This window comes from Dermacentor albipictus, chromosome 3, assembly GCF_038994185.2.
Source record: "Dermacentor albipictus isolate Rhodes 1998 colony chromosome 3, USDA_Dalb.pri_finalv2, whole genome shotgun sequence".
NCBI classification, from domain to species: Eukaryota; Metazoa; Arthropoda; class Arachnida; order Ixodida; family Ixodidae; genus Dermacentor; species Dermacentor albipictus.
The window spans coordinates 83,135,383-83,152,172 of NC_091823.1; the positions used below are offsets into that span (position 1 = coordinate 83,135,383).

At 47.1% G+C, this 16,790-nt stretch overlaps 1 protein-coding gene across 6 annotated transcripts in view; it reads left to right on the forward strand.

Moving 5' to 3' along the window:
• The window catches only part of LOC135898906 (uncharacterized), a 155,883-nt gene that overhangs the window by 118,449 nt on the left and 20,644 nt on the right, over nt 1-16,790 (forward strand). For 5 of the 6 annotated variants that reach the window (XM_070536623.1, XM_070536626.1, XM_065428126.2 and 2 more), the window contains one exon: nt 7,022-7,304. In XM_070536623.1, coding sequence (XP_070392724.1) covers nt 7,025-7,304 — 280 coding nt within the window. In that variant the 5' untranslated portion in view covers nt 7,022-7,024. Of the gene's footprint in view, nt 1-6,845; nt 6,935-7,021; nt 7,305-16,790 lie in introns of those variants that run through there. The other variant, XM_070536627.1, reaches the window with a different exon arrangement.

The window sequence follows — 16,790 nt, forward strand, 5'->3', positions numbered from 1 at the left end:
GACACCTGGGAAGCAGAAGGGGAAGGTTGAGCTGGTGAGGGAGTTTGCAACGTCCTTTCTTATGTGGTACACGGATGCTAGACATTGGCGCGCAATAAAAGGGTTTACGATTGATTGTGAATTCTGTCGAGGAACGTAAGGAGAAAATAACTGTTAACGAAACAGAAATTACGCGGACAACATAAGCAGAGTGAGAGGGATGCACACTAACGAACCAGAGACACTATATCCTGGGCCGAATTCAGAATTTTTTTCGTTCTTAACTGCTATTTGCCACTGATTGGTCGTATTCACTAATAATATGTCCGACAGCACGATTGGCCACCATTGGCCCGTAGGAACAACTTTAGCGTAAGAACTTTCTGTGAATAGGGGCACAGAATATTCTCCTCTCGAATAAGGGTTTAGGGCAAGCTAATCTCGACTGCAGTCGCCAGCTGTTGGTGCAGGCCACTCTGATCCGCCAATTTGCTGACGCGGCGCCGCAGGCCACAAAGAGCTTGCACTGAAGGCAAGCATGTGATACGAACAGGCTGAGCGTTATCGCAGTTGCTCTGTCATTCTTCCTGACAATTACTGCAGCCCCGGCAAAAGCTTGCTGCTCCGCGAAATCCCTGCAAAGTTCGGCTCTATGAAGTGGAGCTTCCGTCGCTCCAGCACCGTGCGCACGTGGCGATGCAAAATCCTCCCGACGACGAAAGAAGTGGCGCAAATCACCAGTTCCAAAAAATCACTGTGAACTTGGCCATTTTCGCAAATGTCGTGTAGTTCCATAGTTCGAGCATCACGGTCTGTCTTGAATAGAGTGCCGCGAATACAATACCCCTGCATGCGTGAGGCGCCAGTGTAGTACATATCGGCCTCGGCACTATTTTTCTGTCGAGTCAGCGATTTGCGAGAAACAACGTTTTTTTATAGAAACTGCGCCTCCTCTCGGCTCCCGGACGCTATAGAGGTGCTGGTTCGTTATTCCTTGAAAACCCGTGCTTGCCCTAAAGCTGAGCGAACAAACGTCACGAAACGAAAGCAAAGGTCGGCGTAAATGCGCGCGAAACAGGAGTGTTAATGCCACAACGCAGCGAGGCAGAATAAGCCTTTGCATGCTTTCTGTCACTTGAAATTCAGCTGCACAGCAGGGCGACGAAGGCTCTATAATATGCTAACTTCATTAAAGGTTAGTTTCGAGTCGGCACGTGCCCTAGGGTGTGTTATTCCATTGTTGTTGTTATTGCTGCTGTTTTGTTTTGTTTTTCTTCTTGTCGTGTGGTAAGCTAATGCTACCATTGTCAAAATCAATGGTGGCGTTATCCTATTGTGCATCTGCAACGCCACTCTGTATTGTGTACCGTTCCACGTAAAGAGATTACACAGTTCGTATATTGTACTGCGTTGTAAATTAAATAAATGTGCGACAATGACGGCTGACAGACGTTGGCAATGCTGTAAAGAGCACCGACAAGAAATAAAGCGATTTTTTTTTGTTTCTTTGTTATGGCCGTGCCGTGTGTTGCTCCGTTTACTGTGACAGAGTGCCTGCTTAGTGACAAAAGTCGGTTTTGTTTCGTATTCGTTACCATCAACTTTAGGCATACAAGCGGCTGTTTAAAGTCTTTTAGCTCGATGGGGGCGAAATGCGAAAAACACCCATGTACTTAGATTTAGGTGCACGTTAAAGAACCCCAGGTGGTCGAAATTTCCGGAGTCCTCCACTACGGCGTGCCTCATAATCAGAAAGTGGTTTTGGCACGTAAAACCCCATAATTTAATTTTAATTTTTAAAGTCTTTTAGAAGCAGACAATTTGCGCGCAGATTGACTCTTCGAAATTCGTGCAGTGCTATAAGGAATTCAAGCTCCTCCTTTTCAATTTTCAACTCACCGAAAATCATATTGGGCAGAGTGCTCAGTTTAGAAGCGCCTCAAAGTTCCCTAAAATTTTTCCGTTGCAGTTTTCTGCAACACACATTTTAAAGCATTAGAGTGCGTAGTTTCCTATAGTTCTTTTTTTCTTTAAAATGGTTTGATGTGCTGCTTTTAGCACTTTTAACGCCGTGTTAACACAGCGAGCTCAGCATGTGTTAAAGAAAGAAGGATCTTTTGTTTTGCCTTAAATACGTGCTTCGTGAAACAAGCGATTTCCGAGAAATCGCAGACGCGCCACCACCAGAAATGTCCTCCATTGGCTGGGTTCTTGCCCAAAACTTGCCGCCATTACGTAGCAAGCACTACGGTGTCTGCGCTTCCAGTTGAGCTTCAAAGGTGACATAGTTTGACCGTTAGGTGTAGCTTGTAGGTGTGCATTGATAGCTACACTTGATAGCAGGCAAACAGTTAGGCTTACTTGAAACTAAATTATGAGTACTCATATGCAATGCATTGTGATGTGCGAGTGGAATGCGAAAAGAAGGTTTGATTGGTTTTTGTTTTTTTATATTATTATTTATTTATAGATTACATTGAAAAGTGTGTTTAGACAAATATTTATCGAAAGCCAGAATTCAGAAGATCAGAAACTCTCAAACTCGAACTTCTATAGGACCCATAGAACTCGACTGTATGGGACTGGGTAGGCGCACCGTATACCTTGAATAAACAATCTCCTTTTTTTTTCTTATTCGTGCTGGCTCTCTGAAATGTCTACTCGTACTATTTGTCACGAGTAAAAGAATTTTGCACTTTAAATTACTACGACTACTGTTGCAGAGTTAAAGAAACGGCATCTGCAGTTCTGAGGGTTGCTAATTTACTATATAGTAAATTAGTAAAGAGTAACACCAGTTCTCCCGTATTAATCGCGTTGCAAAACATTTCAATTTATTCCGAATTTGCTATGTCGTCCACCCGTTTCCTTTCTAACGTTTGGCCATTAGATTATAGGCATTTGTCATTTCCCACTTTTTTTTTCGGGTTGCCCTATTTTCACATTGCTCCAACTTCAGCCTTCGTATAATGCATTCGCCAAAAAGCGTCATTGAAGCGAATCGGCCTTTTCCTTCGAATATCAGCGATAACTAACAATCAGATTTTGCTGGCCGCGTAAACTTTTTGTCCATGAAAATGACGTGGCCATGACCTTCTACCAATTGCAAAGAGTTATCCGGATCATCATCGCTGTCGTCATTATCAGAAAAAAAATTATGGGGTTTTACGTGCCAAAACCACTTTCTGATTATGAGACACGCCGTAGTGGAGGAGTCCGGAAATTTCGGCCACCTGGGGTTCTTTAACGTGCACCTAAATCTAAGTACACGGGTGTTTTCACATTTCGCCCCCATCGAAATGCGGCCGCCGTGGCCGGGATTCGATCCTGCGACCTCGTGCTCAGCAGCCCAACACCATAGCCATTGAGCAACCACGGCTGGTTCTTCCTTATCAGTAAAGGAGTGGAGGAAGAAAAGTGCCGAATTGAGGCGCATTTATTTAGTATCCGAGATACGAGCGAATAATGCAACTCACCTGGGCGTCCTGCGCTTGTTCAACCTGCTAATACCGGTTGACTTTGCGCTTAAGCGACAGAATGCAGCAATTGCCTAAACTGCGCCTGTTGTGACACTTCACCGCCAAGCAGAGATGGCCGCGACGGCCATGCAATTGCAATGAGCGTGTCATTACACATCGGTCGGCATACGAACTCCCTCATGTTTGATACCGGCAAGTAACCGCTAACCGTATCGCGCTAAAGAAAGCACAAACTGCGTAACTGTTCGGCATCAGCGCATTGCAGGTAAAGCTTTCTTTATTTTTTTTAATTTTCTTTTCTACCACACTGGCTGTCTATGTCTAACGCAGAGCATTGACGTTGAAAACATTACATTGTTACGGCGCGCTGTTCAAACTGGGGCTTCTTACGTTATTACTCTGCGCTGAAAGAAACAATGGGCCGTGATATTGAAGGCAGCCTGTTTAACCATGCATAATACCTAATTGTATATGTTTACATTGCTCATGCGACAAGGGGCAACCGGCACTAGTTCCCGGCACCTGCAATATCCGGCGCGAGATTATGCACTGGTTCTTTTTCTCAATGCCAGCGGCAACTCGCACACTACAAAGCTAGCACCAGAAGGAACTCCAATACGCTAAGTTTCCTCAAATTTGTGTCCGGCTAGTAAGCATTCTCTACACATAGGTCCCACAAATTTAATGTCTACCCAGCCCCTCGTACACAGATGCGACGGCCGATTAATGGCTCCTGGCCAGCCATAACCTCAACCTTATGTCGATGGCAAACGGTAGATCATCTACGTTAACTAACGGCCCTTCAATATTTCCTGCACAAAAGACGGCACTCATGCGGGCTGCTATCACCGCCGCAGCGTGTCGAATCAGCACACGGGGAAAATATTTGTCGGCCTATTCGGGCGCGCCTTTGTTTGCTCCACGGCAGAAACAAAAACACGCGAAAGGCAGAACAACTGAAGCTGACCGCTGGCGCAAATTCGTTTGCGTTCACGTGTAGTCGATCACAACGCCTGCCGCTTGCGCTGTTTATGGCGACCTAAAGACCGCAGTGACAGAAACAGCCGGCTGCACTCGTGAGTGGGCCCGCGGTGTGTCATGGGCTCGCAAAACTAGGAGGACAGTGATATAGGAAAAAATAAATAAAGACGCACCCGCATAGCTGCTGCAGAAGGGATGCCGGCTGAACCAAGTAACCCGATTAAGGCTAGGTAACACGTCAGCGGAAATGGGCCGCGTAGCGCGCTCAGCATGCTGTCATCGCGTAATAGAGTTAGCCAAAACTTCCCACCGAAAAAAGGGGGGCCATCGACCCTCAACTCGGGGATCCCTTGCCAAGGAGTGGCTTGCAGGAACCTCAGGTATAGTCGTCGATGGCTTGAGATACGGTCCTCTTTTTGGTGCTAACTTAATATGGATAATAGCTCGGATCCGTGCCTATGACCTCAAGCCGACAAGGCACACGTTCGTCGAGGATTTCGACACGTTTTGCCCCGCTTGATCCCATTGCTTCGCGTCTCGCCTTCGCGAGGTCATTTACTTTCTCCCGTTCCGAGGCTCAAGGAACCGTCTCTTATCAAGACAAAGCGGTACATACAAACTGCTATATTTTATTCTTTCGAACGCGCCGTGATCTGAGCAAGAAAAGATTCGTGTACGCTTGGGCTTCTCAGACTAAGTCGCTTTGAAGCAGCGACGCATCCGTCAGTAGCAAAGTAGTCGAGTGGCGAGAGCCGGCTGCTGGCACTTGACAGCGCATCGTAAATTCTAGCACAAGACATGCTGCGGAAAGGAATGTCCGCTCAGTGAATGTCAAGTATGTTAACAGGTCTCGGACGATGTTACTCGGACGTTGTTCAAAGGATCACGCGAAGGCACGCACCAAATGGCACCCATAAAACCGAAAAGCACGACCCCTTGCGAAACCCGCTTGCAGGGCACGTTCAAAGCGATGTCAAGTTATGAAACGAAGGCTTCAGTCAAGCAGGCTACATCTGTGCAGTTGTATTATCTGGTTATCCAGGAATAAACTTCGCGGCGGCACACTCTTATCAGCAACCGTTTCTCTCGTCTTAAGGGCAGACTACACGTACGCGAGCCGACGCGTGAAAGTTCGCGCCTGTGAGGCCTGCGTATGCGGCGCCTCGCGAGCAATGGCGGTTTGAACCTACAACACGAGCGCCAACGCGCGTTCAGTTGGCTCACATTTTCGTCTTGGTAGACATCGTTTCGTATATCGGTGAGGCAGCCAGAGCACCGATCTTTGTCTGGAGAACATAGACAGGTTTAGAATAGCGTTTTCCTACTTACGCGTGCATTAAAAGCAAGCACCTTTGCGGGACGTGTTGGTGTGCATCCCTTCAAAGAGAGAGAGAGAGAAAACAAGGATAGGAAAGGCAGGGAGGTCAACCAGAACAGCATTCGGTTTGCTACCCTACACTGGGGGTGGGGGAACATTTAATTTAAGCGGGGGCCATGGGTGCCACTACGTTGGACAACGCAATTTCTTAGCGCGCGTAAACACTAGATATGTGTGCTCGCCCTTAGTATTGTTGCTACACTACATCGAGCTTTACTTAACACCGTAAAGTTACATGCTAAAAACGCCACGTGGAAAGCAGGATATGAAGCCGTTCAATAAATATACGAATCGTAACTACAACTGATCGCAAAATTACAATTGAACTATTTTCTTCTGTAAAAAATTAACGCGTTTCTCCATCCAACCACAAGACTAAGAGTGTGAGAAAAAATTATTCTAATCGAGGCATGGTAGCTGTACGGGACTCAATTTTTCATTCATGATCTAGCCTGTTGAGGCTCAGAACAGCAAGTTTCGTCCAAATTGTGAGTTTCCCTAATGTACCAACAAGCTAGCACTAGCCCAGGCTGAGTCGCTGACCAAAGCCTGCTGGCCAATGCATTAGCAAACCGCCACTAGCATTGTCCACGTGAGAGTTAGATTACTTGAACATGTGATGAAAGCTGACTTCATTTGCAAAGTATCATTTAGGTTTTCTTGGTACTCTCTTGATGTACCGGTTTTAGATTGTTTTCATGCCGTCATGTACGTATCTTCAAGGTCGATATCGCTGTGCACATCGTATATCTTTTTTTTTTTGGGGGGGGGGGGAGGGGCTCTATAAGTACGACCGATTCCGGAATAAATTTTGTTGTTAATAGTTGGCGCTTGTCTTCGTCTTCGTTTCTTCTTGTGTCCGCGTTTTGCTACGCCATCCAGATACCCTCCCAAAATGCAGCTGAGTCAACATTGCGATTTCGTTGCTCTACCCCAAAACAGTAGTGGCTTCACGCACTGTTGTGTGCCCCGGCAGCGTATACAGTTGGCACGGGCCGCTCATTCTTCTCGCTTGGATTTTTTTTTCCGAACATTACGGCGACGGCGAAAGTTCGCCGAAGCATGCACATGATTGCTCTCGCATCGAGAGGAAATCGTGCACACTCGTATCGCGCAGGTGATTTGCGTGTTTTAGCTCAGAAATCGTACTCGATGAATCGACCGGTCAATGACCCCCCTGACGGTAGTGTATCGATTCCCGCAGGCCATGCACGTCGGCAACAGCCGCAAGAGCCCGCTCGCCTGGATCCTGCGCGCGTCGCTGGTGCTCCTGCTGCTGGTGGCGGGCCGCGAGGGCGCCTACCTGACCGCCAAGGAGCAACCTGGCGACGAGGAAGGCCGCGCCGCCGCCGACCTGGGAGAGTTCGCCGGACTGGCGGCGCTGCTGCGCGAGTACCTGGCCGGGAGAATGCAGGAGCTGCCGCCGTCCAGGACGCACTTCTCGTCGGACTCCACCGCGCCACAGCTCAGCGTCGCCAAGAGAGGAGGTAGGCACTCGTCGGCTCTGGCCACAAGGCGTCTCCGTAGGAAACTCCACGTAGTGCGATGTTGGCGCGGCAGTATCGTGAGTGACGTAAGAGGGGCACACGGAATTCGTTTTAACCGAGAATTACTCGTCATGCGCGGATGCCAGTCTCACGTGCTAGTTTGTGAGAAGTAGCTTTCTCGTTGAACATCTGGTGCTACTGCAAACGTTTCTGTAGAGCACGTGTATTTAGTCGCTGTGGTCTCTCGAAAACACTTCGCGTCCTCCCTTTCACATCATTCGAGAGAAAACAGTACTTCACGAAATATTTCTAAGCTAATGCATGCGTGACGCAACCTGTCGGCGCACAGCACGCTTGGACCTCTCTCGGAAGTATCCGATGCCCCGAAAATTCGCCTACTGAGTGTAACAGTGACGCCCATGCTAGATAATTGCCCATCCTAAAGTTCTTTACGGCATACTAAAAAAAAATATGCCTCTTAGCTCTGGTAGTTACCGATACAAAACCGATATGATTCTATGAAGTCTTTAGACATGTAGTGGTTGTGGGGCATATCGGTGTTTTAAGTGATGCAGGCTTTAACAAAGCCCTAAACCAGCCCCCTGGAAAATTGTGACAAAAAGAAATTAGCTAACTTTTTTTCTCTAAACCTTTGAATAAGAAAAGTTAACGTAGCCGAACGGTGTTGTTTCTCTTGAAAGCGGCAGCGCTTACCCCGCATGATACTCTGTTCCAGTACTCTTCCTATACTTTCTTTCGAAGTAATATGCATTCTTGTCTCTAAGCGTTCAAATGAGAATGTGCAGCGTTTATCCATAGTCTTAGAGGCACTTGGCGAGGTGAAAGGAATGTCGCCGAATACATTTCCAGAGCCCCCGAAGCGCATTCTACACTCGTAAAACCAGGGCTTATATTCACAAAAGTTCTTACGCTAGGACTGTCCGTAAGAGCTTACGCTAGCAAATCGAGACTTTTAATATAGTATAAGCAAAGGCAGCCGGCCAACACCAAAGAGCAGTTATGAACGAAAAATTGAATTTGGCACACTGGGAGTAAGCAGCAATGCGTAAAACAAGCGTTCACGCTTGGTTCATCATACAGCATAATCACAGCTGCTGGTGTGATTGAGTTGCACTTATCACGAGTTCGTACAAGTATAGCTTTTATTTTTATTTTGTGCTGAGTTCGATGACCTACTTGATTACAGGTAAAACGCTGAATGAAATAAAAGCAAGTTAGTTGCGTCCAATGTTCGACAGAGGTGGCAGAGTGAAGGAAATCACCTCTCAATATAGTGAGTTCATAATCTGGAGGTATGCCAGGTTTCTTAATGCCTATTACTGTATTTGCTGTACATGTTATGGGGAAAGGACTGTTTTCGCAACGTTGGTCACTTGTTTCCGCACGTGAATTGTATACTTATTGAGGAATAATCTACCTTAATGTTCATAATTTGACAGATAAAACTAAGATGGCGTGTTAGTAAGCGGCCATTACATATTCCTCGTGTAAAATTTTTTTTATGCTGCATGCACGATGCCGCTAGTGTACCTGGCTGAACAATAAAATCTGAAGGCCATCGCGTTTGCACATCGCGTTCTTGTATATCCAGTGTAGAAGTAGTTTTATTGCAATAGTAATTTATACGGACACACACGCTCCCCCAGTGTTGACGGTGTAGGCGCAGCTAGCGCGTGGAGAGTTGAAAGGTCTCCAGAGAGGCGAGAAACGCGCCGTATGTTTGCTTGCAAAAACGATGAATCTAAGCGGATACACCCATACAGTTTCATACAGTACCTCCCAGAGGGAGCTGTAGCACCAATGTCAAGGGCAGTGACACGCAGGGTGGTTCAGTCGGTATGGGAATGAAAGTACACGAATTTTGCCAATAGACTTCGTTCTTTTTAATATTAAAAGTATCCTTGACCTTGCAAAGTGTTCATTTGCAACGAAGTAGTGTGTTATAAATAATTAAACGAACACAAATAAAATTTTACGACGACAGGATTTGAACAGAGAGCCTCCATAGCACAGATTCCCTCCTTCCCCGGACTGGCTAATTCTCGCCAAGGCAAATCACGTCCATCGCTACCTGGTAGACTACGTCCAGAAGTGCCTGTAAACGTTCACCTTGCGGAACCCTTGAATGAGGGCTTCCTAACGTAGGGGCTCCTCTTAATAACAAGAAAGTATTCATTCTTTCTAGCACAGAAGCCCGATAATGCAACCGTTACGCCAGGGACGCATGCGTCCAGGCGTTACATGCGTCGACAAGTGCCAAGGTACCAAGGAAGTACCTATTTTGGTTCAGACGCTTGGGCGCGCTGCCGGTTTGCCCATCTCGACAGGCAGAACTGCTGCAATTAGTAGGGATTATGCGTGTTCCCAGAGTCGTGTTGACTTACGCTTTTAGAAAAGTAAATGCTACTTGGAAATACAGTCCAATAAAGGCAGACAAAGCGTAAGAAACAAAGTCACATAAATGTCTCGAGCCACAAATATCATACATATACATGTACTCACAACCATTGTTTCCGTGGTGGCTGAACAACTGCAGCGCCACCGTTACCTCTGGTAAATATTGGAGGAAACCCTGTAGACGCTCCCCCCCTCCCTCCCCACCTACACCCACCCTGCTCAATCGCCTGTGTGGCGTGGCAGGGCTGCGTTCTGGCTTGCGTTGCTGACGTGAGAGCTGTGCGCTCAAACATTAGCGTTCCTTCTGTGCAGCCATAGACGCACTAAACCGTGGAGCTTGCGGGGGTCTGAATGGAACGGAGAACAGAAGTGCTGCAGGTTTTATTGCGATGGCAATTATATGGACACTTAAAGCGAATTTTTGCTATCTTTGTCGCTGGCGTCGCCCGGTGGTTGCATATATATTTAGGTATATATCTATACTATATAACATGCAGTATATACGGGTTATATTGCCACACTATGCTATCACTAAAGTTTCTCAGACCAGCTCTTGACAAAAGCATTCTTCACAATTTTGAGAATGGCAACCAACAAACATATTTCGGGTAACAGAACAGCGACAGCGCATGTCATTTATCTCAAATCTTCCCAGACATAAATATTAGAAGTGCGAAATGATAACTCAGCTCAAACCATAAATTGATGTAATTTTATTCGCGCGTCTGTGCACTACCACCGGCGTCGGACTGAGAAAGAGGTTTCTGACATACCCGATATGGAAAATTGGTAGTAAAGTCGCCAAGAAATACTTTAATTAACAGGCATAAATTAAATTGTCTGATGGAAAATTCATAGAACCCATAGCATAAGATCTCGTTTACACTTAGACAGCTTGCGCTTACTTCAATTAATACCGCAACTACAGCTACGACTCTTACGGTGACACTGCACAACACTGGGAATGCCTTTGCAGCCTACGTGACAGTGTACACAGAAACAGTTCGTGTGTATCGTGTGTGCGTGAGCGTGTGCCTGCGTGCATGTGTGTGTTTTCCATTTTTTTTATCCTTTTCTCTCTCTCACCTATCGCATCCCTTTGCCCCTCCCCCAGTACAGGGTATCCAACCGGAGATAATCTATGGTTAACCTACCTGTCTTTCCTTTGCCTATCTTTCTCTCTCACTTACACTTCGTGCAATGTTCTAACTTGTTGCTACCGCATTCACTACTTCGCCACTATGGCTAAACTGCGGGATTATCATCATCTAGCACGACGGCCGATGTGACCTCGCAAGCGCTAGGGTACTATGCCGTGCGACTGAGTCAGATTGTCGTAGCCACCCTGCCCGGCATATCATATGAATCGTCCTTCCCTCAAAAACGTGATGGCTTTCGACGAATGGTTCCCCGCCCATCTTGGTCGGGTGCCGGGCGCCGCGCCTATCCGCAACGAGATCGCCCACGACGCAGCGTGCGCGCTTACCGTCCCCGGGCAATCCCATCTCGTCGAGCTAGAGGACAACCGGGACGCGCTCGTTATATACGTACAGAGAAATCGCAAAACACTTCTACCTGGGGCGCCGCATCTTTCCGCCACCACACCCCAAACCTAACAGGCCGCAGGCGCTAACACTACGCCTGCTAGCGACGCACATGCACCCAAACCCTGCCAAACTTTACGTTTCCTATCCCGACGCGTATCCCAGCAACACGTGCCCCTCGAGTGGAGGCACGGCGACACTAGCACAGATGCTCTGGGAGTGCAGAAACGCTCTTCCCGACTCTACTTCGGACAGGTGGGAGAAGCCCTCAAAAGCTCACTACTCGCCGAGCAGCAATCACCGTCCAGCACGCCCGCGAAGCGGCCGCCAGGTACTCCCTGTCGGTCCTATACTCGCGAACGACTTCCTGTGGCAACGAAGGGAAAGCTACGGGCGCGTGGCTGCTGAGCCAAGTAGTCCGCCAGCGTTTGACAGTGCTTTTGGATGCTCAGAGCAGGCACTGAATCGACGCAGCTTCACGTGCGACGGTTTCGCGTTTGCCCAGACGCGGAAGGGAAAAGCCGCGAAATAATTAAACTTTTACATTAAGTGATGTGTTTTATCTTATTTAACTGTTGCCAATAAGGTGTTTATGTTTTCCCTTCCCCGGCTTAACCTAACGTGGATGAAAAGGCAGAACTCTTTTCAGAAGCGCTCTCACGTGTGCGCGCTTTGCCCTCGTAGCTTTCCCTTCATTGTCACAGAAAGCTTTCCGCGAGTATACGTTGGAGACGCCCGCTACGCGCGAAGCGCGTCCTGCTGGACCGTAATGATGATGACAAAATGTATTTATTAAGGGATGGCGCGAAGGCCTATAATGGGGAATAGGAAGGGGAGGGGGGAGGCGTACTCAGAGCCGTCCTAGAAGCTGCGCGTCCTTGGCGAAAGCCAAGAGTGAGTCCAGAATGGCCCTATAAACTTTTCCAGTCCGGTCCAGTTTAGACAAATGGCGCGCTGCTTTCGATGGAGCCGTCACTCGTGAGTGTGAAAAACAGATATATATATCAAAACGTTTATTTAAAAGAAAAAAAATGCAGAACGCGAGTGGGTGGAGCCCCTAGTCCAGGGCCCCACTGGCTTGAGCGGTCCGCCGTGCTTGGTCGAGAAGCGCTAGTTGCATCTCCCGATCCTCGCTGGCGAGCCAAGTCTCCCACTGCTCCCTTCCGGAAAGTTTGCCGGCTATTTTTGGTGTATTAATTTTGGGTGGCCTGTTCTGGCAGTCCCACGTAATGTGGGCGAGAGTTGGCCGGCCTCCGCACCAAGGACAGCGAGCGCTGTACAGCGTTGGGTGAATGGCATTTTTCAAATAAAGGTTTGGAAATGTGTGCGTCTGTATTCGGCGCCAGTCATAAGAGTCCTGCCTGGATAGGTCAGGGTGTGGTGGACTGTACTTTCTTCGCTCGCGCCGCTGGTGCTCAAGGATGTCTCGTGGTAAAAAGGGGTTTTCGTCAGAGTGGTCGGCCGCTCGGTTGACAAAAGCACGAGCTGCGCCGTCCGCTCTCTCATTGCCCTCGAGTCCTGCGTGACCCGGGCACCAGATGATCATGTGTTTCTGCGTTAGGTTGGATCCTAATAGGTGAGTGGTGCTGTGTGGTAGCCTCCCGGTGAGGAATAGTGTACATGCGACTTGGGAATCTGTAAGAGTTATTGACGATTGTCCCAGAGCGTCCTTAGTTTTAATAGCTAGCGCGATGGCTGAAGCTTCTGCGGTATTCGCAGATGCAAGTCTAGCCAGATAACTAGCGATGTGTACACTGTATACGTTCCTGTTACCGACACTTATGTTTTGTAGTCAGCGTGAGATATGGACAAACGGTCGACACGGCCTGCAGCAGAAGTCGTGCCGCCTAGAAACTTCCTACGCGTGTCCTGCGCTAAGCCCCGCACGTCTACCCTTCCCGTGGTGCCGGTAAGACAATGTAAGCACAGGGTTGTCGGCATTGCGAAGGAGGTCTATAGCTGCCTTGGTGCTGTGTCTGCTACGCTTCAGAAGCTACCTGACACGCTGTGTCACCGCCGACGTGTCACACCTCCGAGTGTCCTCAGAACCCCGCCTCAGGAGCTTCAGCGCAACGCTACACCTGCTATCGCTTTCAATACTTCGAATTGCGTGCGAAACTGCACAGTTTCTTCTTGCCTAATCACGTGTCTTTGAAGGAAAGGTAGGTGTCACTGGATGGCCCCGATGGCTTCTCGTCGTATGGAATACGAAAAATCAAATAACGAAATTATCGAATGCCAGTATCCTTAAATGTCGGAAGCGGCTGTCCGGATGAGCCAACTGCATCAGCGGCGCAGGATAACCAACAATTATTCAGCTTAAGTTGATATTTGTTTTAGTGTGTCTTCTTTCACTGGGCGTATTCTTCTTGTAAGCATAAGTATTCGGAGAGGCAGAAAGTTAGAAAGACACACCTCATTGCGCATTGCGAAGACCTATTGCAAAATGAGAACACAGTAAAAAGCATTCGCGGGGCGCATCGTTTAAATATACTTTTCGGCCTAAACCGGGAACATTGCAGCTGGCATACCCAAATCTGGATTGTCTTGGCTGCAAACGTCTCAAAGGCATATTGTTCATGTAAGCTCTGCCTCTTTGACAATTATTTCGTTTCAGCCAGAGTTTTATAGGAATGACAATTTTGCGGGTGATATTATATGATGACTATGTTTCTCAAGTACGATTTCTACAATTTCTTTCTGATAGAATATGGGCGCTGCAAGTGCGCGACGCTGAGGCTAGTCGGGAACTAAAAGGCGTCGACGCGAGGCTGACCTGGAATCGCAGAGCGGTCGCAGGTTGGAAGACCCTATGCTTGGGGCGTCTATTCTAAATCTCGCTCTTGATGAAGAGCACAAGAAAATGGGAAAGAAATCGTTACGAGATGCGGTGCCACGGCGTGTTTTCTAAGGCAAGCATTCAAAAAGAGCACGCAAAGAAAAAAATTACGCAAGGCAAAGGACACAATAATGTAATCGCTTTACGCACCTATACAGTTTTGTAAGCTGCGCAATGCACACAAAGAGAGAGAGAGAGAGAGAAGGAACTTGTGTGTTGACCCTCATCTGTGTTTTGCAAACTTGTGAGCTTTGAAATAAATAACGGCAAAAGAGATGCTTCTAATACATCATTAGGAAACAAGCCATCGTGCAGTAAGCAAGCAATGTTGCCTGAAGGAGCCCAGCTCCTGCTTTTTAGCATATTGAAGAACTTCACAGATGCAAGCAACGACTGTGGAAGCATCTGATTGACGAAAATACAGTGTAATATGGGTGCACTACTGTAAATACCACTTTCTCACTTAAAATATCACGTTCACATCGTTTCTTGTACATCCCGTCTTGCCCTTATTCGTGTAGAACGAGAACTAAACAAAGCAATTTCACAAAAATGATAGTCAGGCTCGATACATCAGCGTTCGTTTGCTTTGTTGGCTATTTCTTTCTTTCTTTCTTTCTTTCTTTCTTTCTTTCTTTCTTTCTTTCTTTCTTTCTTTCTTTCTTTCTTTCTTTCTTTCTTTCTTTTTTCTATTTTTCTCTTTCAAATGGGCGCCTTGATGGAGTGCTTCATATCTTAATACACATGAACATTTAGGTTATTGCGATTATATTTAGCTTCATCTTCCATATTGAATTATCCCTACATTTGCTGTTATTTCCAACTATGCGAGACGAGAAACTGGAGTGAAAATTACGGGGCAAAAGGAAAATGTCAAAGTTGGGCATTGTTGCACAGCTGAATGCCTTGTCGGGATACACACAGACGAAAACCATAGGCAGCTTAAATTTAATCAAGGCTGCCGGGCGAAACCAAAACATGTGAGTTTACTGTCAAGTACTTTGTTGCAAGAAAGGCGGAAGTAAACTCAATAGACTGCATTGAAACAAATCATTACTTAAGGCACCTAGTGTAGAAGGGTTTCGCTATTATCGATTTTTCGTTCCTTAGGTTCAATAGTGTAGGCCTGTGTTTCTAAGGCAAAATACTTCCAAGTATTTCTCCTCTCGAAGTAATCGTGAACACAGCAAATACTACAGATGTTTTCTCTCACTCTCTTCAGTTTCGTGCACCAGTCTTGTGAAAAAGTGGGAAATGCCGACACTAAAGCGACAAAACTGGCAGTGAAACAAAAGACCACTGGTTTTACGAAAAAGCAAGAATATACACATCTCGCTAGTGAACTAAAACAAAGTAGACGCAGAATTTTCCGATTTTGAGCACTTTGTTTGAGAAATATATGAAGAATTCAACTAGGTGCTCAGTTTTTCAAAACTCCAAAATCGGTCGCATATTGCAGGTGCTCGCAAAGTCCTAAGTTTGTGGAAGAGCATGATTGGTTGGTCAAGGACCTTACGCGTCTCGACAGCGCACCGTTGTCGGAGGACGTTATTTTAGGCCCTTGGCCAGACGCTCAGTGGAGTTTCAAGGCCATTAAGGCATTACTGAACTTTTTAAAAATTACGGGCCTGGATTGCAGACTTTGAGCATGCCAAATTGCTTGCCATATGTTCTACATCTTCCTTCTATCGTCATCGTCACCCATCATGCACCTCTTTCTTCCCTATTTCTTTCCCTCTTCCCCTTCCCCCAATGCCGAGTAGCTGGCTAGAGGAATATACCTCAGGCCGACCTCTCGGCATTTCGTGTCACTAAACTTCTTTCTCTCTCTCTCTCTAAAAGCATTTCTAGCCATAAATTATTCGCGAAAATTTGCAAAGATTCACTTCGACTACTAAGTAAACCAGAACGTATTTCATCTTTTTTCTGACTTCCTCAAGATGACTTCCAACATACACCATCGGTGTCGCCTGCTTAGAAATTTCATTCTGGGGCATTACTTGTCAAATCGACGGCATCTTTCTGAGGCAAGACGTAGTGGGGAACTGCAGATTCATATTGACCACCTGTGTTGCTTTAACATCCACCCAACGCACGGCACCCAGGCGTTTTTGTCTGTTTCTTTTTTTTTGCATTCCTCTTCCATCGAAATGCGGCTGCCGCGACCGGGATGCGATACCGCGTCCTCAGGCTTAGCACTTCAACGCCAGAGCCAGTAAGTCACCACGGCTGGTAACGTCGTCCGTTTAGTGTGCCATATTTTTTTCAAGTTTAGTCGACTGGTCGGCTCCTAGGGCTCCAAGAAGCCCTTAAATCTTAAGACTCTCTTCCGAAATATGCGAATAAACAGAAAGGACCCGACCAATAGAATGCCTGAAATAACACACGTCCTCCAGCTCAAAGGCACTGAATTCGATGGCACTGCTCAACCTCCCACGCCTAGAAAGGTTTGCCATTCCTGTCGTCAATTTCTGCCGAAATGATACCGCGTCGGCTTCAACACATACTGGGAAAAGGAAGACCCACCAGCGACGAGACGCTTCCTTTAATCTGCGAAAGGAAGACAGCCGTTCGCACCTGACTCCATCTGTGTTGTCATTGTCGTTGACAGCGAAGCCAGAAGACGCGATGTTCTGTATCAGAGGACATCAAACGGGGGATTCCTTTTCGAAACTAAACACGAAG